The sequence below is a fragment of the Egretta garzetta genome, unplaced genomic scaffold (genome assembly GCF_000687185.1).
Source record: "Egretta garzetta isolate BGI_Z169 unplaced genomic scaffold, ASM68718v1 scaffold43, whole genome shotgun sequence".
NCBI lineage: Eukaryota > Metazoa > Chordata > Aves > Pelecaniformes > Ardeidae > Egretta > Egretta garzetta.
This window is the reverse complement of record NW_009259047.1, coordinates 1,778,512-1,805,097: the sequence shown is the minus strand read 5'-3', so window position 1 is coordinate 1,805,097 and position 26,586 is coordinate 1,778,512. Positions and strand designations below refer to the sequence as shown.

The window sequence follows — 26,586 nt, the reverse complement described above, 5'->3', positions numbered from 1 at the left end:
AGCCTCTCTGGGGCAAGAAACTGCTTCCAAGATCACGGAAACGTTAAAGTACCCAGTTAAAGTAAAGCAAGACTTCAAATAAGTGGAGGTCTTCAGCGGAGGTCTGAATGTCTCCCTGAGGAGGCTGGGGGGGTTTGCCCAGCCTGCCTCTGGGGTGGAGGTATTTTGCGGGGCTGTATTTCCAGGCTGCAGCGATGGGGACGGCTGGGGAGCCGTGCTCCCCCCGGAGCGCCCTGCGGCAGAGGGAGGCATGGCCCCTCTGCCTCCTGCTTCCCCATGGAGGAGAATTCGGTCTGGGGAAGGAGGCATGGTGTTGACTGAGTCTGTTTCCCCTTACGCAATGAATATATGAAGGGAAGGAAAATGAGCAGTGGAGAGAGGGTCACAGCCATTAAATCGTCAGATTTTTTGAAGATAACATTTGAACAGAGAAAGAGAAAAGGGTTTGAAAAGGTTTTCTTTCTTTTCCCCCAAAAGAGAAGTGGTGACAGCTTGAGTTAGGCTATGCAGGAGAGAATTCATGCGATTTTAATACAATATTAGTGTCTCCTATAATCTATTCATCTACTCCGGAGCCAGTTTACTGTAGACATTAACCCACTGAAGTGCGGTGTCCGCAGCCGCAAATCCAAAGTAGGACGCAGCTGTATCATCTCGGGGCTTCCCCCCCCTTAATTTGTTTGCAATAACTTTCCTCTCACAGGATTTCTGCTCTTGGACAAATCACAAGGCTTCTGGGTGATTCACAGCGTGCCCCTGTTCCCTCCCGTCCCTGAGGACGGTTATGGGTATCCAGCTACTGGGGAGTCCTACGGACAGACGGCCATCTGTATAACCTTCAAATATGACCAGTTCACAGAAATCGGTATGAAGAGCTTTGCCCTGAGAAAGCCTGTGCCTCCCTCCCTGACTGCTTTCCCTGAGGCTTTGCCTCAAAAATTGCTGCTTCTTGTCCTTTGTTGTCAGACTGGGAAACCTGGGGGCCTGGAAAGAGCGTTCTTGGCTTATGTTTATCCAATGATTTCCTGTGTGAATGTGGGAAATACACTCTTCCACGCTGTCTCCATCTCCCCATGGGGACGATTGGGATAATAATAGTGACAAGTGCGTACCAAGGGTAAACTCAGTCCATGCATACAAAATTCTTTGGAAATATATAAGGTTAATAATTTTTAACAGTAATAGCTCATTCAGCTGCAATCGCCTGCCGTTCTAAAAATGGAAGGCAACCACTGCTTGAGCTGGAGTAGTAGCCTTGACATGTCAGAAATATGAAGTACGGAATAGATATCACCCGGAATTTCCCCAGGTACCTTTTGCCAGAGAAAATACCAATACTAAAAATAAAATAAAAAAAAAACAACAGTGAAATCTATACCCATAAGATTCAGAACAATCTGACAGTGATACATGGTACTAGAATCCTGAAAAGGGACTATCAAAAAGCTTTATAAGAAATCTTATTGGTATGTTCCTTAACGCCTTTTCACACTGTTTTTCACTCTTTTTCTTAGTTCCAAGACTCAAATGATATTAATGAAACACGTCAGCTGTGCTAATGGCCAGGCTGGCCACACCCCAGAGCTATCTCCACCAGGTTCCCGGTTGTGGAAGCACATCTACACATGTGCTTAGGGAAGAAGGACAAGAAAATGAGGCATACAGTAATGCCTTTCCTGCTCCATCCTCCCAGCTTCTGGTAATCTGTGGTTCAGGGATTTCCTGAGCTGGAAAGACTGGAAAGTTCCTGATGGACTGGTCTTCCATGAACTCATCTAATGAGCCCATTTGTTCCCTTGCTCTTTACCATGTCCGTGGTAAGGACATCTATAGTTAAGCTGCTCACAGTACAGAAAAGTAATTTTCTTCTGCTAATTCAATCCAGATGCTAAAAGTCAAGCTCTGTCCTCCCTAAAACCAAACTAGAGCCTTTGGCAGCTCTTCTGTTTGCATTTGGCTTGGCAACCGTAACTGCCTGGAAACTAATCCTGTAAATACAGGCAGGCTTGAATTTACTGTACCGTCGGGGCGCTGTGTGCTTAGAGGCTTGAAGGTGAGCATGGGTGGAAGCGGCGGTGGCCTGAGAGCGCTGGTTAACAGTGCTGGTAGGAATGATGAGGTAGAAGTGGAAAAACCTGAGCATGCCCTCCCAGCCGGTCTACGTGCTGCCGGGGCAGTCAGAATACAAAGCAATTAAGCATGGGTTTGGTTGCTAAAATAAGATACCTTCACACGGAACTCCTCCAGGAGATAGGCTGTAAAGATTTAGAAGGACTTAGGTTTCCTTTCCAAGGCAGAACTTTGCTGTCTTGATTCCTTCGCTTTAACCCATTTTAATTCTGCCTGTGTTTGTTTCTTTGGGTTTTTCTCAGACCAACAGATGCTGAGCTACAACCCAGGCATCTACAGCTGTTCCATCCCTAACATCTTCCAAGCTGATCTCCCAAATCTGCAGAAGCTCTGTGCAGGGTCCAGGCTGCCCCCGGTCCCCTTGCGCCACCTCTCCAAACTCCAGTCGGCTCACGGGGAAACCTTTCTCCACTTCGCGAAGTCGCACTTGTACATAGATGGTAAGAGAGCCTGTTGCTCGCTCTATCACACGTTCTCAAGCAAGTAGTAAGTGATTAATAAGTTCTTTGACAATTAGTATTTTCTTTGAGGGGAAAAATGAAGTTCAGCTTCAGAAGTAAATGTAACAGAGGGCCGAGCAAGGTGTCCTGGCATAATATTCTCTCTGCCCCACAAGACAAAAAGCTGTCTGGGCCTTCAAAGACCTTCTGAAGGTGTTCAGTACTGGGATTTTCAGAAAGTTTATTTCCTGCTATTCAACAGTAACAACCTGATCTGGTTAGCGGTGTCCCTGCTCACTGCAGGGGGGTTGGACTAGATGACCTCTAGGGGTCCCTTCCAACCCAAAACATTCTATGATTCTATGAAAACTGGGGTTTGAATCATCTGCTTTTTTTTCGTTATCGAGAAGGCTTGAAATTTTTTTTCCTTTCCTTTTTTTCCTGCCGGTTGTTTGTAATGGGTTTTCCAGGAGAAGGAGGAAAACTAGAACTGAACTTCTGAAACACAAGTCAAAATAAGGGGAGGGGGCAAAATCCCTTCTGCCCCACTTTATGCATTGCAAAGAAACGAGCCCAGTTTAGGCGATGCTTTTCAGTCCCCTCTTAAATGAAGGAACCTGAAAGACTGATTTCCCACCCCCTGTGTTATTCCACAGATATCTACGTGGCCTGGGTAGCTCAGGAACTGAAGACTGATTTGTTGGCTGAATCCTGGCAGCATTCTGGGCAAAAACTTCCCTCAAATTGCTCTCTCAACTACCACGTCTACAACATAAACCTAATAGGGACTCCATTGAACACCACCTTTTATTCCTTTGACGACCATGCCAAATGGGCTGTTTCAAGGGATTACAAAGATCAGTGGACTTGTATCGGAGACTTAAACCGGGCTGCCGAGCAAGCTTGGAGAAGTGGTGGGTTCGTCTGTACGCAGAACGAACACATCTACAAAGCTTTCAGACATTTGATAATCCACTACGAAAGTTGCGCTGGTGCTTCCACGCTGATATAACCAACCATTCCTCCCAACAGCACAGCCCCTCGTTACATAGAAAGCGTAGGAAACATCTCCCTTAAACCGTATTTCCACTCTGAAAAATGGCCCTGAGAGTCACCAGATGTGTTAGACCTTCACCTTGTAAGCTGTAACAGCAGGTGGTTTGCAGGTAAATGATGGCTGGTTTTTTTCTCTGGGTGCTGGACCGTCAGGCTCTGCGTGTGCTGAGCCGCCCTCAGCTCCCTCCTCGGCGCTCGGCCGAGACGCTGCTGCACGAGGCGGCAGCAACCGCGCCAGCGTCTCCGGGGGAACTTGTGAGCGATGCTGGACCCGGCATGGGAGGAACAACAGAAACCCAGCTCGTTAGCTGGGCTGGGCAGTTCGCAGGAGAAAAGGACCCCAAAAAGGTTCAAAATCACCCCACATTCCAGGCGCTGCTGCGATCGGTCACAGCATTTCGGCTCGGTTTGGGGTGAATCTCTTAACGAGCTGGCATAATTGGATACAGACAGGGAGATGAGTAGATCTGTGGACAGGAAGGCTTCGTTTTTACGTGATTAATTTTTAGAGAAGAAATGAGCTTTAAATCATTTGTAACCAGTGCCTTGGGAGTATTTCTAGCGCTTTTATTCATGCACAGTGATCTTATAAACAAATAAACATGTCCAAAATATGAATAAGCAAAATAAATTAAGAGTGAAAATGGTCCGTTTACAGCCTCCCTCTTCCATCTGTATAGTTATTTGTGGTTAGTTACAATGTTTTATAGCTGCCAGAGGAAAAACTGAGACAACTAGGGAAAAAAATTAAAAAGAAAAGGGAAAAAAAATTGAAGGAAGACATTATTTTGCCTACATTTTCCCACAAAAACAAGCGTGGCTGTTAATTCTCAATATCTCCAGTCTCGGGCTGAGGACCTGAAGTTTGCATGGACTTGCTATAGAGACAAAGTTAATTTGCAAAATCCTGAAACGCTCTTGGGTTCGGATATCAAAAGCATGTCGGTATTTAATATGTCCCTAAGTAGATTTATAGGGTTATATCTCACTTGTAATGTTTTTATTCTGAATTGCTAATATAAACTCCAGTCTGAAGAGTTGGTTGTCCTGCTAGTATTCCTGTTTTGCTCTGTTCCTAGTCCATACCACTGATTCTCTACACCAGTGTCTTTAAAGGAAGCAGATATAAAGAAATGCCCCACCACCACAAGCTGTCGTTGAAGATTTCCTTCCCTTTTCACCCTGAACAATGAGCCAAACAACAAAGTGTTCGAAGTACCAAAGAAATTAATTCCAGAAAACATTAGTGTGTGGTTCTTGAAGAAATAAGAATAATGTATCCGACCTGCTTAATGAGGAGAATTGTCCAGGGATAGACTTCATGTTTAGTTGATCTGGAGTGAAGGCAAACCCGAGTCTCGTAGCTCAGTGAATGTAATGTCAATAGTTTGAATATTCTGCACAAAACAGGGCTTTGCTTTTCCCTTCTTGTGACTAAATAACATTTGATAAATAATTTGCTTGATAATGGGGTTTTTTTGATACTTGTCAAATTGTTTTACGTATCTACTTGTCGTTGGTTTACGAGCTGCAGTCAAGCAACACCTATTTGTGGCGGTGAAAATTGCAGTGACACGGCAGGCTGAGCAGTGGGGTGGCAGGGCATTGCTCAGATAAGCCAAGATAAAATTCATATTTCTCTTGTCCACCTTTTCATGGTCGATGCTAACCTAACCCGTCTGAACTCTTACGCCTTGCCCATGCACGACCTCAGTGTAAAGGAAGGGCGAGAAATCCTTCACGGAGTTGCTGCCGGTGAGGTTCACCGTGGTGCATCAGAGGGTACCCGGACCTGTGACACAACCTGTCTGTCTTACGCCACAGCATTTGGGTCACAGAGTTCAACAGCAAATCCATCCACCAGCTGCCACAACGGTGTCACCACAGCCCTGCTCTCCGGGCTGAAAGTCAACAGCCCCTCGCCTGACGTTAAGCACCGATTGCCAATTAGCCGATCAATCGATAGCTGTCATAAAGCTTCCCAGGACGACTCCCAGCATTATCCCAAGATTGGTAGCCTCCAGTTCAGCTGTTATTGAAGAGGCATAAAGGGCAGTGGGAAGAGGGAGAGGAGCAGCTGTACTGTACAACGTTACCAACACCTAAATAGCCCGGTGGTGCGCACACTCATTTCAGTGGTGTAGCAATAAAAAGGCTGCAGTTCTGGTTCTCTCATTTTTTTACCGTAACCAGTCTTAATTCAGTTTTGCTTTCGTTGTGTAACTTCCATATTTGCATATCCTGGTATTTCTACTACACACGTTATGAAACATGGGCAGGCACTTTGTTTCCCGAAAGAGGCTGATAATCAACAAGATAAACCATAAAGGTTTTAAAGGGTTTGTAACTCTCAGGCTCCTGGTACAAAGGCAAGACCACACGCCACCTACTCAACCTCGTACACCTTCCCAGCATGCACTGGGATCAGTTGTTGGTGTGAAATACTTACTTTTGCATGGTTTATATATATATCATAGACTTTTTAATTTTAAAATGTTCTCTTCTTTTTCAAAATGCCAAATGCTCAACAAATACCTGCCAGTCCCAGTGACTGTGTGCTGCCTTTGCTGCCCACTGCCACCCTTTCGACCGGCCAGACCTCCTCCTGTGGAAGGGGACGTCTGGCGCTGCCCCCACTGCTGTTTCAGGGGGACCTGCCCAGCCAAGCTGATCCTCCCAAAAGGCAGAAGTCTCGGACCCTGGTGCGGAGAGGGGAGAAAGCTGGTCTCTCGCCTAGAAACCCAGAGTCTCTTCTCCTCAGCGTGCAGGTATGGCTATTCTGACCCTTGGGCTCTGTTCTAGTTTGACTAAATGAGAACATGTATTATACATGGAAATTGTTTGCCGAGGGAGTAGGAGAGGCCAAAAGCAGACATTATTAATCCACTAAACATTACTGTACTGCAGCCAAGTTTGTAACAAACACAAGAGTAGGGATTGTTGTTTGGTATAAATTGCCTTGTAATCATTTCCACAAGCCAAGGCTTGGTCCCAGCATGCCTGAAAGCTTGCAAGGGGCAAGAAATGCCAATATGGCCTTCCAAATACACGCCTGCTGCTCGCTCACCCCCCCCAAGACATCTCCAACCCCCTCCACTGCCATCCCAGAGCAAGGGCACAGCTCTGTCTCCCTGTCACTACTCCAAAAAAACCCCTGATGATTTTTCTGTAAACCCCTTCGTCCCCACAGATGCTTCTGTAACACCGGTAATTGTGGATCGTTAGGGTAGTGGTTTGCTGTGTTGGAAGAGTGCAATTTTTACACAGGCTTAATGCAAGAGCTCAAAGGATTAGACACCAGCCTTACTAGAAGAAATGCTGAAATATATATATATATATACGCATATACATATATATATATATGTATTTAAAGGCATAAAAACTTCAACTGTGTGAAGTATAATTCCAGCTGGGCAATTACAATACTGGAAAGCAGGCACAGGTGTTGCAGCCCGAGCCCACTTCAGAGGGCAGCCTTGATGGTGGGATTGCTTCTGGTGTCCCCACAGCGACTGCCAACCTACTGAGCCCTCGTGATGGGAGCAATGAGCAACGTAGTGGAGGATTTCTCAAGGACACCTGGGGCTCCATGCCAGCCATCTGCCAGCGCATCAAGGGAAGCTCTGGGAGAAATTTCTCCAACTGAGCTGGGAACCTTCTCTTCTCTGCGGCTTGCTGACAGCCTGGCGCTTGGACTTGTCGCGGAGCTTCGCAGGTGTGTTTCTGCACCAAAGCCTGCCTCAAAGCGTGCTCACTTGCGCTTTTTGAAAGTACTGAAGTCCTGCAAAGCCCCAGAGGTTTTGATGGCTTCGCTGTCAGTAATGCCCCTTCTTCCAGCTGTCCTCGCAAACCACATGGCTGCTCCCCTCCCAGCAGACTTCGTGTAGTTTTCTGCTCTCAAAATGGGAAGTTTCCGGTAAAGACACCTAATGTAAGCGCCTGTGTCAACCCGGGCTTCCCCAGCCTGCCTGCGGCGTGAAGGGAGAGGGTTATTGTTTGCGAAGGCATCTGGGCCTCTCTCATCCCTCTCTCCTGTTTAAATATGTACACTGCTGACTCCTGACAGTAATGCAATGCTCAAGAACATCATTGCAAGAATCTGTATTCATGTATCAAAGCATCCTTGGCGTTATTAGCATAGTCATGTAATTAGCCCCAGAGAAACTTACACCCATAGGTTAACGCCCATAAATTATTGTGTGCATCTCTTTTATACCTTTATTTTCAGTTTCTGGGAAAAAATACATCACTGGGTACTTAGTATAGTCATTGCTTCAGCACATGTAAGCTGCCTATGCCCTGGGTAAAACATTCGGAACACAGAGTAGTGCTGGCAGCGTCTCCAAAAAGCTCGGTGTAAGCCAAAGCCTAACTGTGCTCAAAATGTGATGCAAGAATATGATGCACCTCTTTAATTTCACAAGAGATTTCTTAAAAAGACAGGAATTTAAGAATGAGAATGGAGATTAATGGAAATTTGTTAGGCAAAGTGTGGGTAAACCACCCACCCACCCACCCCCTCTTGCAGCGGGAATAAATTCTTCGCAGTGCAAGGCTGAGAGCTAGGATATCAGTATCGGTGTTTTCCTGATACTCTGAGTAGCTCAGCCGTATCTGACACTTTTCTATTTGGATTAGAGATACCCAATTAAAGGCCTGATCTTCTGAGATTTCTCATAATCCTTATGAACTTGGCATGAATGCAGTAAAAGAAGCTGCGTATTAACTGAGAAATCAGTTGTAGCACTTTTGGATCTTGGCCTCAGACAGGACCTAGCTCATAATATATTTTTTTTTTTTTGAATGCAGGCCCATTGTGTGCTTATCTTTATGGTTTTTAACTCATTTATGCCAGTATTAAGAGTATGCTATTCTATGCATATTTAGTATGTTCATTCTACTCAAACTGTTAAATACAAAACATTAGGACTTGAAAAAATATATCTTGCTTTTTATAAACACCCGTGTTACACTTCTGCTCAAGTGATTTTAGTAAATCCTCTTAATTTTATTTTTTTTTCAGCTGAGCCTGTTTCATATTTCCACACAAGGCATCTGGTGACTATTCTGATTCTCCTGCAAGAGGGATGAAAGTAAGGAACATCCTTCCCCTCCTTTGATCTCCTTGCAGCTTGGGAACTCCAAACTGATATTCAAATATTCAAAGCTTACCAGCACAGAGCATAGTAATTAATGTTGCCTGCTAGAGCGCTGGTGATTGCTACAAGTGGTTGACTGTAGGACACTTGTACCAGCATTGCCTAATTTATTCATCATAGAAATTTTGCATGCAAACTAGCCACACAGTTGTGCATCACAATACAGTAACCCCAAAGTCTGTCTTCACGTGTATTAATGCCCACAAACGAGCACGTCACGTTACAGCAGTACAGGGTTTCCCCATTACATTCCCAAACCTGCCAAAAGCTCACTAAAAGCCGTATCATCAAAAGCCGTATCACCTTTTTGGTCCTTCCTTCTGACTTTCTAAAGTGTAAGAATATTTAGCTCCGAGGCTTTTCCATGTCTGTCTCTTTTCAGGTTTCCTTTTTGGGCTAAGATTCTGCCAGCCAAAAAAAAAAAAAAAAAAAAAAAAATCAGTATTTCTCTTGCTATAGTGCAGTTTTAAAAATGTGGTTTTGCATGAGTATGCTCAGCAGCACTGTCCACCACTTCGTGTTGAGGATTAAAAATGCCCAGCTCAGTACACGATTCGGGAACTGTTTCCTTCCCTGCTCTGAAAGCTGCTCCACGCCACACGTTGACCTTGTAAACCCTAGGCACTGTGTGAAGGAAATCTGCATCTTTTCCCCTCTTGCTTTCTAACCACTCCAAATATTTCTTTCATGAAATTCAGGGTGAGAACGAGTGAGCTGACAATTTTGCATGGGCCATTTTGCAAGGAAAGGCCGTGGCAGGAACGCTGAGCAGCAAACGGGGACAATCAGTCCGGTCATGTTCCCAGCCGCCCGCCAACCTGCCCTCCTCTTTGCTGCCAAAAGATGTGAAGAACCAGAGAAATGGGAGCAAAGAGAGCTTGCAGGAGAAATGGAGAAGATGGAACACGACAACTGAAGGTGAGCAAGGGAGAAAAAGCCAGGGAAGAGCAGAAGCAAAATTAGGATGGGTGACACCAGGGAGGTCAGAGACCCTGGTGACTGGGAACCATCAGGAGTTAACCATGCAGAAATCCAGTTAACAGGATGTTTCATTTGCTGTGATAGTTACTTAACATTTATCCATTTTACAGATAGAGCCTCCATAGGCTATGCCACAGAGAGATAAAAATGAAAGGCATAAACTGAAGTGACTTAGCCAAGTATTTAAAAAAAAACAAAAACCAAAACCAACCCAACCAACACCCAGAGAGAAAGTCGCTGTTACCAAACCTACAAGAGGTGGGGCAAGGCAAAGTCAAAAGCATTGAATCTGTAAAAGCAGGAGAGAGAAATGCAAAAGCTAAGCTAAACAGTTTGAACCACATGTATCTGAACAACATGCTAAACCTTTTTTTTCTAAAAGATGGAAGCTACCACTGAGGTTTAAAGCCAACACAAAAATACAATGAAAACAAGAGCTGCGGAACATTCACAAGATCATTTCATTACGAGTCGTGACACTAACACTAGCTTCATTCATTCCTGTGGCATCAAGAGAACTGCAGGCAAAAAAGTAAATACAAATACAAAAGAACATAAACAGAACACAAATCGCGATAAACAAACTGATGCCTTTAACACTTCACTCTGGGGATTTTTCTTACGGATATATCTACAACGTAGGGCCTTCTATTCTCAGGTAAAAATCAAGCTTAGTTTTATGTCTTCTTCGGTTTCATCTCTGATCTTACTTTGCTCTCCAGCACTAAGCAAACCACCACCGGCCTGACATAGATGTTTCTCAGTGCACTGAGTCAAAATCAGCAAGCATTCCTAGATATTACTTACTGTCACTTGGCTCATCGTGGCCTGCTGTTTTGTCACCTCCCAGTCTTGGATCCGACAGAGGAATAATGGCAGTATAGAAGCTGTAGCTCTATAAAAAGTGTCATCTTAATATCAGAGGAGGAGCTAGGCATAAGGGGTTGGCTTCACGAGTGTAAATATTTCATAATTTATTTAGTAACATGGCTTTTCTTTTTCCCCCAGGCAAAGGCTTTAATAAAGGAATAGGCCTACTGCAACAAAGGAAACAACAGCAAAAATAGAGACCAGGAGACATCCTAGCCCCATTAACATCAGTGGGAATTTGCCTTCATCTTCAGTGGGAACAGAACTTCAAAGACAGGGGAATCACCCACAACACTTGAAGGATAAAATCTGAACCTTTCGTGTTCTATGACACAAACCGTGCTTAGAGGATGGTAGTGTGGTCCCCACAGGGTGGACGTGTCCCCAGCAGGAGTTTTGCATCCTTAGCGTGAGCGTAGCCTGTCCCCGGCGCTGCCAGGGTGGCTGTTCAGGCCAGTGTCGGAGAGGCCACATGTGTGGGCAGTTTCTTTGACAGAAGAGGCAGGACCGTGCAGGAGCTGGGGCAGATGAACCTCCTCCTGGTGAGCAGTGTCTCTCTTGCTGCTCATGCCTTTGCTTTCAGGGCCCGAATCAGGAAGAAGTGATATCCTCACCTTTAGAGGTCATTTGGTTTGGGTTTTTTTTAACATCTCAGTAATTTAAGGTATTCTCTCAAAGCCCATCTCTGGCAGAATGAAGAGTGAAAGCTCTATCTCCTCAGTCCTACCTTGTGTTGTTAGCACTGTGGAAGGTGAGCAGTGTGGATAGAAGGAATCTTTTCTTCTCCACAGAGATTCAAGATCTCCCTTGAGGACTAATAACACAGCCTGGGTGCGCTCTGCCTGCTAAACGCTGTGAAAAACCAATGTGGGAAAGCCAAGAGGCGGAAACTCATTCCCAAGCACCTCTGCACGTCTTGTTTTGGTGCTGGCACCATACAGCAAAGGAGGAATTAAAAGAACAGAGGTACCATTCTTCTGCTAACAGCAGAATTAGTTTCCCTCTCTTTCCTTTGGATGACTCCCTACACTTTTTCCACTCCCGGGATTGCATAATAAGACACGGTATCAAGTCACTGTATGCTTAATGTACAACCTGGAGAGGTTGTTACACTCTTGATGGGTGAGTTCATCTGCCCCACAAACACACAGCTCCTCATAGTCTCACTTTAGCTCATTAAGAAAAAGTCCCCCTCTGTCCTTCATTATCGGTCACCAAAATAAGTCTGACAACGTAGATCCTTTCAAATAAACCCAAATTCCAAATAATGGTAGGTATTTCAGGAAAATGTCCCATGGGAGTGTGTACCCTGACTAAGGCCTCCTCATTAATTTCAAATTATATTTCATACGGGATCTGCACTACCCATCCATTGCAGGCCACAAAAAAAGAAAAAAAAAAAAAAAATTTCAGAAAAGCCCCTTTGAAAGAAATAGGTTTATCATATGCTAATATGTCTGTGTACTATATGGCAATGATTTTCAATCCCTGGGTGTAGAGGGGTCTACAGATAACCTTTAAGAATGCCACAAATATGGCTACAAAATACAAGTTCACACATATTTTCCATACATTAAATTTCTTAAGGAAGCCTGTGCCTCTCCTGGAAAATTATAGGGAAATTTCAAAACCTGTGCTTTTTGCAAGTCACACCTATACTGTATGTCAAAACATACCATTGGAGTTTTGTGGGGTTTTCTGAGAGTGAACGCATTGCTCAGGATCCTGCGGGAACACAGAACTTACGGTTTTGGTATTTTTTTCAATAAAACGCAGTATTTCTTTAACGCTAAATTCCTTTGGCTTCCAGTGCCGTCATTTTTAACAACCAGCATGCACACAATCAGTCTAAGAAATGAGGAATGAAGCGTGTGGCTTGGCTGCTTGGAAAATCATAGAGTAAAGCTATTTGAGTTTGTGGGCTTCGCTTCGTAGTCCAACTAAACTGACTGTCAGCTAGACAGATAGTGCAATAAAGGTGAAACACAGTACTGCAGATAAGAAACTCATCTTTATTTCATGGTCCCGGTCTTCTCTGGGTATATGAGCCCAGGGCTCTGGGGGATCAAGTGACACTCTTAAACGTAACGCTGCTGAGCACAAGCAGTTTGATTAGATTAGTCAAACCGCTGTGGTAAAGGCAAAGCGAGACTGAGCAGCACCGTGGCCCTTACCATGTATACCACAAGCATGGTATCTTCCCTGCGCTGGGGGAATTTCAAGGGCTAACAGCACCTGAAGGAAGTCTAGTGTAATTTAAATGTCGTAGTATATGAAGCATGGCAGTAAGATCGACTGAGTAAAAAGCTAGAAGAGCTAAACTCTGGGGAAATTCATGAATGCGCTGTGCAAATTAATACGTATTTGTACAAAGTGTTCAGGAGAAGAGAACTGTGTTTCTTCTAAGAGGATGTAGGTGTGGCTACGGCAGTGTACCAAAGAGATCCAAAAAAAAAAAAAAATTCCTGTTGATGCTGTGTTCTTGTTGTGTTTGAAGTAATAATTAGAGCCTGGCGTCAAGTTTGAATGATAACTATTACTTTCTTTACACAGATTTTCTAAGCTTGAGAGACCAGTTTTCAAAAGCTCTCTAGCAAAGCTATTATGTTACCAGTATTACTCCACCAGAAGAAACTGTTAAAGGATGATCAGAAATACTGAGGGTGTGTCCCGATTTTCCAGTATCTCCTCAGGATTGGGCTTCAAAAATGAAAGTCAGCTTTTCTGGCAGTAATCTCCCATAATTACAGCTGAAAATGATGCAATTGGCAAATTCTCAACAGCCTTAGAAATTAGACCTAATGCATTCAAAGCCATAAGCCTTTAAAATATTTCACATAGACACTTTTCTCAATTCTCAATTAGAAGTCATGTTTTTGTTCTTAAAGAAAAAAGCCCCATGCTATTTCTTTCATCGCTGATACGGTTTTGTATCTGTTACTGCTTTGAGTTCTCTGTTTTGAACCGTCCCAGCGGGAGGTTGTCACTGCAGATGCCCCAGACTTTGCCAAGTGATTGCCCTTCTGTGCAGCTCAGCCATTTCCCCCATTGCAGGTATTAGATGCCCCGGCTTACTGCGCTGTAACTCCAGCTTGTGGGTTTTTTTCTTCTTTAGGCTTATTTAAAAAATCAACTCTTGGACTGAAAAGAAAGCACTTCTACCAGAGCAGATCCTCGGATTCCTTTTACTCCAAAATCCCATAGCACCGTGTCCCAGGTGGCTTCATACCGAAAAGGTTTCCAGTAAGTCTTGCATATGGATGTATGAACATAGCATATATAAAGAGAAACCTAGAACTGAAGAGCTCTAATACTGTAAAATAAAGCATTCAAAAGTGAGGAAATATAGAACTACATTTGTTTGTGCAGCTTTGGTTTGGCCTGTGTATGGCTATCCTTTACAACTGGACCACCTTTCCTTTCGTGTACAAAACCTACAGCTTTCTCAGATAATGGGTAGGGGGTTTGCTGGTTTTTAATTCTTTTTATTAAGTGTATAATCTTCTGGTATTAATCATGCTCATTAGCCAGCTCCGTCCCAGAACCTAATTCTGTCATGGGAGTTTCGTATGTTTAGCTCCCTGAAGTATTATGGTTCTCACATTTGGTCTAGGACATGGAGTAGTGGTACAAACAAGATGCATGCCTATGGGTGGAGGGATAAAGAGTATTTACTACTAACAGACTCAAACCGCTTATTTCCTTCCTTCTGCGTGTTCCCTTCCGGTATAATACAATGAGTTCTGCTCCTAAACAATTTTTCTGAGTTGAATATATTGCTAGTCACAAGATTATCCTGGCTTCATGCTAAGCCCTTACCTAGCAACAAAGCTTTTAAAACCTGTGGAAATGCTTTCTACCCTGAGTACATAGTTTGGTTTCTGCCACACAGTCCTCTGCTAGTACTATACGTATGTAATGTCTTTCCCAAATCGCAGTAGGTGGAAGCTTGGTTTGAGAATACACTGGAACATCCAGTAGCATTGAAGTTTTAGGTGGTGATCGTTAAAAATTCTTGGAAATGTAAGAAGTAGGAAGCTAACAGGAGAGTAACCAGCGCCAAAATGTGGGACAACAAAAAGAGTGAAGAGGGTTATCTGCTGCAGCTTGCTTTTTGAAATGAGAAAAAATGGAAACAATTTATCGATGCAAACATGAAGAGTTTTGAACGGCAGAGAGCCGTGGAGTGCCTGCCTCTTCCTAGGGCAGGATAATACCTACCAACACAGCCAGTAGGTGAGGGTACCAGACTGACATCTCACCTGAAACAACAAAACTACCTTATTTAATTTCTGCCAACAGGCATAATGGAATGAACGATCTTGAACCCAAAGGAAAGCAAATCATTGTGTCCCCAAAAAGATGGGCTGCTTCCCCAAGAGATGGTGTTAAGGACAGGCTGCTCTCCCTGCAAAGCTGGAGGGGTGCCCAGAGAAACAACAGCATGGCCAACAGCATGGATGCGGTTCGTCCCTCTCAGGGTGGCAGGCTGTTCCCAGGACTACCAAGCAAAATACAGCTGAATGAACAAGTGAGAACAAAATTTTAAATATCAGCCTCAGCCTGGATAAAAGCCTGGGAAATTATACATTTAGTTGTAAAAAAATCTAGAATGACATGCTAAAAATCCTCAACAGAGACCTGCAAAGAGACTACCATCATCTGAGCAGTATATTCTAGTTAAGTTTTTAAAAAGTACAACAGAACTTGGTCTTGACAAAAAAAAAACTTGTGTGCAGGATCGAGAGCAGTTTTGTTGGGTTCTCCAGCAATGCCATCACTCCATCTCTCAATGATTCTGTGGTTGGCATTGTATCAACAATATCAACCCTGCAGGTTGTGTAACAAGATGATGATGCAACCCTTAGGGATGAAGGTGGAGGTGCCGGTAGGATGACAAAGTCCCACCACCCACATACAGTAAGAAATACTTGAGATTAGGTGAGGCTGCAGTCAAACATGAAACATTAAAAATACTGTTTATTAAAAATCACAGAACCAATTAAACTGAATTTATATAAACTATTTAATTAACAGGTTAGAAAGCCTGAAGTGACCTGTGTGATCTTCTAGTCTGACTTCCTGTATAATGGAGGGCAGATTTCCCTGAACTAATTCCTGTTTGAATGAGATTGTATCGTTTTAAGGGGGAAACATCATATCTTGATATAAATATCAACAGAAAAGTTACCATAATTCTTGGTAACCCTCTCCATGGTTAATTATGGGTAACTCTAAATTAACATTGCAGGTCTTGGATCTTTGTGAGAGCTGAGCCGTGTATTTTTAAATGGATATTTACTACATAGAAAGGTACATAAAGGGCCCCTATTAACTTTCTCTAAGCCAAAAACTTAATAGGTGGAACTCCTTGAGCCCCACATTAGAAGGAGAGTGTCCTAATCCTTTAGTCACGTCTCATGTCTATTCTATGAAATACCTCTAATTTTTCACCACTCTTTTTGAATTTAGGACACAACCCCCATGGGCAACATTCCAATTTGCCTTGCATTGGTGTCAGATACAGAGGAAGTATGAACTTCTCTATTCTTTCTCAATATTTACCTCCTTGGGCACTCAAGAGTTAGATTCCCTATTCTAGTCACCCTGTCAAGAAGTAGTGATTGTGGTCTATTAGTCTCCAATTCCTTTTCAGTGACTCTGCTTCCCAGGAGAGGACTCCCTATGAGATTTGCTGGGGCCTTATTCTTCTTTCTAGAAAACATGTTATGCTTATTTATCTGTATAAGGCAAAAAATATTTCACACTAATTTTTAGAAGAATAAGGCACAAAAGGACTTATCGGAGGTTACCATGAAGGATTTGTGAAGAAGGAAACTGAGGACAGGAGGGGTCTCCTGAATCCCATACTGGCACTAGTACTGCACGTTTCCATTTGAAGTTGAATTGCAGAGGCCATGACCAGATGCACTGTCAGCTGATGGATACAATTCTGGTAGCAGACTGAATGCTGCCATTTCTTTTCAGATGCGTTTAAAACTCCTCTGGTGAAACAAAAGAATAGGGCTTGAACCATTTAGCCTAACCCTCTCCTGCCAAAGGTAACCATGTCGTAAGTGCTCTTTCATAAGTAATCCCACACAAATTTAGGAAATAAAGCATTTTCCCAAGTAGGAGGCAAATATGATCAAACTGGAAATACAGACAAAGGAATATATTATCTTAGCTAATTCTTCCTCATTGTCTTGTATGGTAACTTTTACTGATATGGTGCTTTTGACTCTGTCCTCTGTCTCCTACTGTAGGGAACAGAGAGACTCCAGCGTCAGCCTGCATTGAGTAGAGCACCAAACTTGCTGAACCATGTTGACCAAGCAAAAGAGCAACTGTAATAAAAGGTCTAACTTAAGACCAGATTTCAGGATGAGTTTCATTTCTTCATTCAGTCAAACTCTGTGCACCAGACAGGATTGGCTCTGACAGGCTTCTACTGTAAAATGGTATAAAAGAGGCTGGAATCTAGGCCAGAGCTAGGGATAGTTCTTGGGAAGCTCTCAGGATTTCCTGGAGGGCAAGGTGTGGCTCTGTACGTGGGAGGTAAACGCCAGTGATTTTCTGTTACTAGTAATTAGGTGCAGCTTGAGTTTCATTAATAAGAGCTACATATGCATACTGGAAAAAAGAGTTTATCTGACACTGGGATTATTACATGTTGCCAGCTGAGTGTCTTACAATATTCATTACCTTTGTTGTTTTGTGATTAGCACTTATAAACGCCCGAAAGCATGTTCATATTTTACCAACGCACAAGAAAAGAAGTTCTGCCACCAAGAGTTTATAATATAAAAGAGAAGGAAATCTGATAAATCTCCAAATTATCCCACCAATCTGTGTAATATTTTGGAAGTACTTCTTGCATTAGCATTTGCTTTTATTAGCTTTAGTCATTTTACTTTTGATGTTGTTTGTGATCACTACCATACAGAAATACACTTTCCCAAAAGTTATCCTGAGGTCAACACCCAGCATGGACATATCAGTCTTAAAAGATTTGATGAGCTAATAAAGAAAGGAAACAGAATCTTATCAGGGGAAAGGGGCTGGGTAGCCTTAAATAAAGAGATGCTGCAATTCTGGTGACTATTCATCAAAATTTAGGAATACAAACAGTAAAAAACCCCTGTAATGTACCTAAAAATGTCTGTTAAATTAATTTAAAAATCCATTCATTGCAGTCTCTAACCAGGTACTATCTGAATATTATGGCAGATATTCTAAAATTCTTATAAAACATTTTAAAGGGTTTTTTTTGTTTCGCTCCATTTTGACGTTTCATGTTTTAGCATCACAGGTTTTCAGGCCAGAAGAAAGCATGGTGATTCTCCAGCCTGACCTTTTGCACAGTGCAGGTGACAATTAGATCAAGTGACGTCTACATAATTTCTGGCAGAGCTAGAACACCCTTTGGAAGAAACCCACTTTCTTGATTTAAAGATTTCCAGTGACAAGGAATAGTTCACAGGCTTATCTATCTAATTTTTTTTCCCCCCCAAGGCTTAGTTAGCCTAAGGGTTTTGGTTGGTTGGTTTTGGTTTTTTAATTAAAAAAGAAAAGTCTCTTGGCTCAGCTTTTCAAGCACTGTCTTTTAAAACACTTGTCTGCTAAACTGAAGACTTCTATGATTACAATTATTCACTTTACTTATGTAATTCCAGGTGAGTAAGCTCTTATGTGATTCACTGATGTTTCTAGATCCCAAATCAACCATGAATTTCTGTTTAACTTGTTTTCCAGTTTTTGTATTCGTATCAGGTCAAGATACCAACAAAATGCCTCTTGCTGTGGTGTGCTCCCCACCTTTATCTACAAGGAGAGCATTTCTGTGTGCTCTTAATTGCTTTTCTGTATCACTACTTTTCATAATGATGTCCTGCATCAGATAACTGAGCTGCATTTTTCTTTCCTAGAAATATTAGCTGGCACTTAACTATAGTAAAATGCACGTTGTTCAAGTTAGCTCATCTTACCAAAGATTCTGGTAACACTGGGGAATAAATCCTTATTATGTATCACTTCACAATTTCTGTTTCTTATGCAAATATTATCTTACAAGTTTGTAAACTAACTAATATGTGTTACTGGCCATTTATAAATACTTCTGACTTATTAATAATGCCAAGTAGAAAATGGGCCTATTTTTTCCCCAATTTAAAATGTAAAGTATCTACTAAGAGCTAAAGAGTAATATAGCCAGACACTGAAATATATTAAAAGAGAAGAATATTTAAGCAACACACTTTGCTTAATTGTTATAACATGTGTGTTGATACCATGGAGTTAAGAGTGATCTGCAAGGGGAACAACAGTTTCACTTGAGGTATTTTACTCTGTAACAAAATAGTTACCTTATTTCTATAGTGACACCTACAAATTATGTTGCAATCATTTTGAACAAGGAGAAAATTCTTAGGTATCTGTGGGAAACCTGCAAGCAGAAAAAGAAGCAAAATTATTTGCTATACCAAGCTCTATTTATTACAGAGAAATTATTCCACTACAGCGCAAATGCGCCTTACTATAAAATAACAGGAAGTCAATAAATAAAACGAAAACACAAGGTAGCATATTCTGAAAAATAGCTGGCTAGAAATGAGTCATACTTTAATGTTGGATAAACTCTTCCTTCTTCAGTACGTGAAGAAATGCTTTATTAACGTAGCCCAAGCTGTATGTAATTGCCACTAGCAGAAAGATACCAGCATTACTTCTTACCGAGAGGACCACACCCCCCCAAGAAACACGAGTTTTTCTACATACCCACTACATTGATGAAATGTCACCATTGACTACCTTCCCTCTTACAGGACAATCCTTTAGAAAAGGATAGTGATCTCCAGAAGCAGCAAAATGAATTCGGCAACATACCAGGTTGGAAGCAGTACCTGCTTCTTCAGTACTTTTCCGTGTGATAAACATCTCAGAAAGTCTAAATGTATTGAATTACACTTTTCTTGTTTATAGAATTTCTATTTGGAGAAGTATTCTAGTTTTCTGCAGTAGGCATCTGAAGCTCCAGCAAACTCCTTTTTTTCCCGGCTTACATACAGTTAATGCATTATCTAGTAGCTTTAATCTACTAACCAGAAGTGCTGACAGACTTGTAGGAAATCAAACGCCCAGTATTCATCAGGCTGATCTGCCCAGATTATGATAATGGCCAGCTATGCCATCTTGATAAGTCCTGTGGGAAGGAATTATTGTAACGTCAGTTATAGCTACATGTTTAAGATTGTGTTGACATCCATACATAAAACAGCTGTAAAATGATTTTTTTTTTAAATTCTAATGAGCTTTAAAGCTGGACAGTCACATGCAGCAGGCTTGGATTATTTACATTTTGCTCTCTCAGGCTTCCAAGTGCTTGACTTCTTTTTCTTTCTCACATGCACATACACACAGGTTCCGAGATGTTAGCCACAGCACATTTAAATGCATCAGCAGTCGCTGCTCTCCGCGGGGCACAGCAAGAGGGCTACACTAAGCTGAGCTGCTGCAACTTCGAGACGGGCAGGATGGAAGAGCAAGGGAACCACAGGTCGGTCAGCCTCGCCTCAGTCCCCTGGATGCCTGTGGAGCAAATACTCCTGGAAGACATTTTTCCAAGCACCTGAGGGACACGAAGGTGACTGGGAACAGCTGGTGTGATGTGGCTTTACCAAGGGCAAGCCTTCGATAGGAAGACTGGCTCAGCAGAGGAGGAAGAGCTGTGCATGCTGTTTACCATGACTTTGGGGAGGCCTTCAACATGGTCTCCCACTAAACACTTACAGTCAAACTGGTGAACTATGGAGTACAAAAATGTACCACACGGCTGGGCTGTGGAGTGCAACGGATGTTGATCAGCAGTGCAAAGTCCACCAAAAAGGTGGCTGATTGCTAGTGGTGCTCCTCAGGGACCCACACAGGGACCAAAACTCTTAATGTCCTTATCAATGACCTAGACGAGGTAACAGCGTGCTCTCAGCAAGTTCTGGTGTCATACCTACCAGGGGCAGGGGTGTCAATACTCTGGAAGATAAAGCTGTTATTCAGAGGGGCCTTTGCTTTTTATTTATTTTTTTTTTAACCATTGTTTGCTTTCTTAAACCTAGGGCTGCTTACACAAAAGCTATAAAAAGCACAAAGATTGTAAAGAAACTCTCAAAAGCGAGGGCATTACAGAGTGAAGACTGACTAAGAAAATGTCATTTGGTCTCCTTATTCACCCGTAGTATAACAAACTTCAGTGCCATTTCAGGGGCAGGCACTAAGTCAGCATTCCTCATTTGTTGGGTGCTGAACTTGAGATATCTGGTATCTGGTAACTAGAATGATCCTGAGCATGGTGAAGTTAATTGTGAACCTAACTGAACATAGTTGTGGTTTGAACGTATGGTGCTAAATATGCTCAAAATCCAGCTTTGGGTGTCTTACACGGGGCATTCTAAATTCATAGATACTTTTGATAAATTTTGTTTTGCAAGCTTGTTTAATTTCCCCATCTGTATAATGGACATAATGCCTTCTTTCTAATAAGCACCTTAATGTTTGTACACAGCTCAGATGCTGTAAAGAAGAGTAACTCAGAAAAGCATGTGAAAAGAATTAATTTTTGTGTTGAATTACGATGTGTTGAGTAGGATGAGGACAGGCATTGGGAGCACATGCTAAGATCTAGTGTTTATCCTGAAATGTTAAATAATACCCTACATTATTGAGCACGATCCCCATTTTATCCATTAGAGAGATTGCCCTAGGTGACTGAAAATACTGAAATTAAAGACTGTAAACAAGATCCACTAAGGAATGCAAGCCTGTAAGTCCCAAACAGATGATCTTGAAAACTACCCACACAGTTCCTGCATGGGCACCTTGTAATTTTACTTTGCTCTCCTACATAAAGCTCTCCCGGAGAAACAGCTCTGGGTATGCCCAAGTCTGGGATCAGTCTGGAAAGAGCTAAGCAGCTGAGCATTTATTTCGTGCTTACGCCTCGCTGGATGAACAAGAGGCTTTTCTACAGCAGAGATCCCAGATGGCTTGGTACAGTACACCCGTCACAAGCATCGCAGGCCTGGGCTCTCTACAAAATACAGCGCAGGCCGTCTCTCAAAGAGGGATGGTATAGATGTCCATCTTTCACAGGACAGCATAGTGTGGTGGAGCCACGTTTGACTCCTCCTGCCACACAGAGGATCTCCCACCACTCCCTGGGTATTCCACCCACGTTTCCTTTTCTTCACTGTGCAAAAAGCCCAACAGAACAGCAGGCCAGGAGCCTAAAAGGAACCAGACTCTTTAGACCAGTGAGGAGGGCACACACCTAGAGACCAAACCTGGTTACAACCTGTTCTCCACAGCTTGTTTCTGCTCGCCTGTGTAACTTTTTAAAGTAAACTACAGGGAGAATATTCAGACCTGGCCAGGAATCCAATATTCCTTCCTTTCGGGAAGAGAGTGCCCCAGCCAGTAGCTATTTGGTGCAGCACTTTCTGTACCTTACTCTGCACACAATAGCTTCAGTTGGAAGAATGAAGAAAGTTCTCACCTCTGAGAAACCTGCAGGTTTGTGGTTTGATTGTTCCCTTGAAAGGAAAGATGTTATTCTCAGTCTCCAGAGGCTGGAAAGTCCTGTCTTTTGTATCAAGTGTGAATACTTTAACTTCTGAGCTCCCAGCTGAGGAAAGCTACTATCACTAACTTTCCTACACAGTCAGTGCTGTTAGACAGTCCCTGAGAATGCCTACCACAGAGAGGCTGCAAGCAAGAGTGCAAAGAACATCTATTTTGAGGGGCCTGGTAAGGCTCAGTCACGATCAAAGCCACACCAACCACTCTGCAGTCTCAAGACTGAGGTGCTTATGGGTGTAACAAAAACCAAACCTTTGGGGTACAACTTTATTATACCTACACAGCACCAGGAAGGGATGCGAGCACTAACTTTGAATGCAAGACTAAGAAGAGTACACTTGTCTTAGTTGAGTAGTCTGCTCATGCCAGGCACACCCAGGCAGCTGAACAAAGGATGCCTGCTGCAACAGCGTGCAACCATGCTGCAATTCTCCCCCTCTACTCTGCCCTGGTGAGACCCCACCTGGAGCACTGTGTCCAGTTCTGGGCTCTCCAGGCCAAGAAACATGAGGAACTCCTAGAGAGAGTCCAGAGGAAGGCAACAAGGATGATGGGGGGACTGGAGCATCTCCCCTATGAGGAAAGGCTGAGAGAGCTGGGCTTGTTCAGCCTGAAAAAGAGAAGACTGAGAGGGGATCTCACCAACATGTACAAATATCTCAAGGGTGGATGTCACGAGGATGGGGCCAGACTCTTCTCAGTGGTGCCCAGCGACAGGACAAGGGGCAATGAGCACAAACTGAAGCACAAGAGGTTTCAGTTGAACATGAGGAAGAACTTCTTTACTCTGAGGGTGACAGAGCACTGGAACAGGCTGCCCAGGATGGTTGTGGAGTCTCCTTCTCTGGAGATATTCAAAGCCCGCCTGGACGCTGTCCTGTGCCCCCTGTTCTGGGTGACCCTGCTTGAGCAGGGGGGTTGGACTGGGTGATCTCCTGAGGTCCCTTCCAACCCCTGCCATTCTGTGATTCTGTGAACTCATATTTCCACTCCGCGTTGCCTCATGCTGTTTAAATGTACAAGCCTCTTTGACTTAACTTGACTACCTGTACACAGCACTAACTTCTACAGTTTAGATCTGTTCACCCCCAACAGAAAGTTCAGAGGCCTAGGGATCCTGCAGAAGGTTTTGAGGGCCATAAACATGGACCTCAACCAAGCTAGCCCTTGAGGGAACCCTTGGCCACCTCACTTCTTACTCGTGTTTTGTTGTGACCTCGTGTTCCTTGTATTTCCCCTCTCCTCACCAGTTTTAGACCCATGACAATAACTGTTTCCAACTGGATAACATGGGGTGGGGGTTGTCCTAGAGGAAAATCAGTCACTTCTCCCTTGTCCTCTACTCTACTAACACAGCAAGGATCCCTAGAACTGAGACATTACTTTACAGAAACTGTGCTCAAGAGTCTTGTGATCTCCAAATTACTATGAGCAATTGGTGGTTATGTTTTAACAACAACCACAAAGAATTCTGGCTCACTGATTCCGAGGGGAATTGCTTTGCCATATTAACAGGGCAATGTAACTACAGTCAAAATGAATTCATTTTAAAAACATATACAACAGCTTTTTGTTTGCTTTTTCAATACTGAAAAATGGTATTCTGTAGGAAGAAAGAAAGAAGCCTGCAGGCCGTGTCTCTCTTCCAACACAGACAATGGTTTGTTTGGCTTGGAGTGCTGCATTTTCTCAAGCATTTTGTTCAGGATAATGAATCTTGAAGACAAGTAGTGTGTCCTGTCTACCTGCAGGTAATAAAATTAAGAAAAAAACCCCAGGAAAACAGCAAAATGTTGTTTATTGCTTTTTTTTTTAAAAAAAAAAAACACCAAACCACAAGAGTTCTCTTTCTAATACATTCTTGAATCCAGAGGCAGCTTATCCTCTTTTCTCATCTCCTTCCATAAATAGTTTCTAACTTAATTTCCTTTCTCCAGCTGAATTTTTGTCCTCCCTACTTAATCCCAAGATATTTTTCAATAGTTTAAAATGAGAGAACAGCAAAAACCCCCAGTGCTCTATCAATACAACTCGAAATGATGCTTCTGCTACTGCAGGTGGGTCGGTGGTAATTTCCAGAAAGGTTTCTTCCAAAATTCCTTAGTGCTGACAGGGAATAAATGTCTTTATTCATCACCCTCCACTGGAGAACTTACTTGTTGGTCTATACAAATCAAAGCTACTGGTTCTTTCCATTTATGTTTTTTGGTGGTTGGGTTTTGTTTTGTTTGGTTGGTTGGTTTTTACCAAGCAGCTTCTTCCAAAAGAAGGTTTCCTGGCAATGCTACATCAGTTGTAAAAAAAAGTGTATCCTGGTTAAAATGTTATTTACACAGAACAGAGTTCACAGCTAAAATCAGCAGAAGACCCTGGGACCTTCTCTGTGAAGAAATTAAACTAATACTATGCATGCATTTATTAGTTAGGCCTTCTATTGAAGTGGTAATTGTACCTTGTTAGTGATCTTATTTTTACCCATTCCACAATGTGTTTCTGGTGCCTTTTTATTGCCTCTCCCCTGCCCTAGGAAGTTCTTGTATTATTGTGTATCATGATTTTGCTCCTGTGCGTCCTTGGAAGAAAAGCCTTTGAATAATATCAAGAGGTTCTCCCCACTCTTGCTGGGAGGGCGCAAGATAATGTGTTTTTTCCACACGTAAGCACTCAGTGAGCCTCACACAATTATGCTGCACATCAGTTGCAAGGATCCCAACAGAAACACAATTGCAAAGTGAAGCTACAAACAGCTCAGAATTCCCTATTAGCTCTGCTAACAGCAGCGATGAAAATCTCTCCAAATGACTTTGAGAGATACCCTTGCAATCCCTGATATTTGAATCAGCTGGTGAGATAAAGTTACAGAAAATCCTTGGTTAACATATTCTCAACTAAATCCCCCAAACCTTAATTACCATGGAAACTACTTATCCTTAAGGCACTAAGGACAGCTGAAATATTTTCTCTTGACAAAAATGGGAGCGAGGCCAGAAAAATATGGGGTTGTGCATAATGAGGCCTTTGATCTTTCATTTACATCTATGTTAAGTAGAAATAACCTCAGCAAAGCAAGTTGAGTTACAGAGTTAAATTTGTTTATAGGACAGAAGTAGGTTTGAGACATTGTCAAGTTCAGGTTATTTTAGGTCTTTTTCCATTATCTTCATGCATTTCTGTTAACAGATTTCTCTTTCACTTTTCTAGTAAGAGAACCTTAGTAACACAAAATAGTATTTGTATATAAAGTTAGTAGACATATTCCACACTTTGAGACAGTCTTTGGGACAAGTGGAACTGATCAGTCCCGCTGAGGCTCAGAATTTTGCAGTCTGAGATAAAAAACACCTCAAATTTAGCCCAGTTCCCCCCCTGCCCCAAATTCCGGAGTACTCAATTTCCATAAAACAGAGTATAGTCTTCACTGTGCAGCAATGCTTGCAAACCTCTAAGCTGGAAAATCAGCTCTGGAACAGAAAACCAAATTTCTAGCTCTACATTAATTAAATCTCTTTAGTTAGTTGTAGGGACTCTCGTTTCATTTTAACCTAAGTTTTAGCAGGCTTTAATGGTATAATTTTCAGGAGCATTACCATCAAAAGACCCTATGGTTCTTTTTAAGCAGATGCTCCCTGCAAAGTACCTCATTGCAAGCAAATGTTTGAATGTGAAAAGCGCACACATGGCAAAACACGAGCAGGGCGAGGTGTCGCCATCACGTATGTAAATCCATCAGGGTGCCATGTGTATTCAAAGCTTCCCATTGTGAGAGTTAGCCTTGATCAGGAGTTACGGGGCAGGAGTAATTTGTATGAAATACCCTCATCTTATCTCCTGCTGGAACATGTCCAGAGAAGGGCAACGAAGCTGGTGAGGGGTCTGGAGCCCCAGGCTGCTGGGGAGCAGCTGAGGGACCTGGGGGTGTTCAGCCTGGAGGAGGCTGAGGGGAGCCCTCATCGCTCCCTACAACTGCCTGAAGGGAGGCTGCAGCAATGGTGGGGGTCGGCCTCTTCTCCCTGGTAACAAACGATAGGATGAGGGGAAATGGCCTCAAGTTGCGCCAGGGCAGGTTTAGGTTGGACATTAGGAAAAATTTCTTCACGGAAAGGGTTGTCAGGCACTGGAAGGGGCTGCCCAGGGAAGGGGTCGAGTCCCCATCCCTGGAGGTATTTAAAGCCAGGCAGACGAGGTGCTTAGGGACAGGGTTTAGTGGTGGGATGGCAGGGTTAACGGTTGGACTTGATCTTAAAGGCCTTTTCCAACCTAAGCGACTCTGTGACTGCATGCCCTCAAGCTCTGCTGCCTGCTGAGCACTCGACCCAGCC

General features: G+C 43.0%; 2 protein-coding genes across 2 annotated transcripts in view; both read left to right on the top strand.

Annotated features, from left to right (window-relative positions):
- DNASE2B (deoxyribonuclease 2 beta) overlaps window positions 1-4,355 on the top strand; it is a 10,969-nt gene extending 6,614 nt beyond the window's left edge. Inside the window, exons 4-6 of the mRNA XM_009635096.2 lie at window positions 704-865; window positions 2,373-2,570; window positions 3,227-4,355. Coding sequence (XP_009633391.1) covers window positions 704-865; window positions 2,373-2,570; window positions 3,227-3,582 — 716 coding nt within the window. The 3' untranslated portion in view covers window positions 3,583-4,355. The remainder of the gene's footprint in view (window positions 1-703; window positions 866-2,372; window positions 2,571-3,226) is intronic.
- Window positions 4,356-6,139: 1,784 nt separating this feature from the next.
- The window catches only part of RPF1 (ribosome production factor 1 homolog), a 26,769-nt gene continuing 6,322 nt past the window's right edge, over window positions 6,140-26,586 (top strand). Inside the window, exon 1 of the mRNA XM_035890663.1 lies at window positions 6,140-6,394. Within this exon, the coding sequence (XP_035746556.1) occupies window positions 6,140-6,394 (255 nt within the window). The remainder of the gene's footprint in view (window positions 6,395-26,586) is intronic.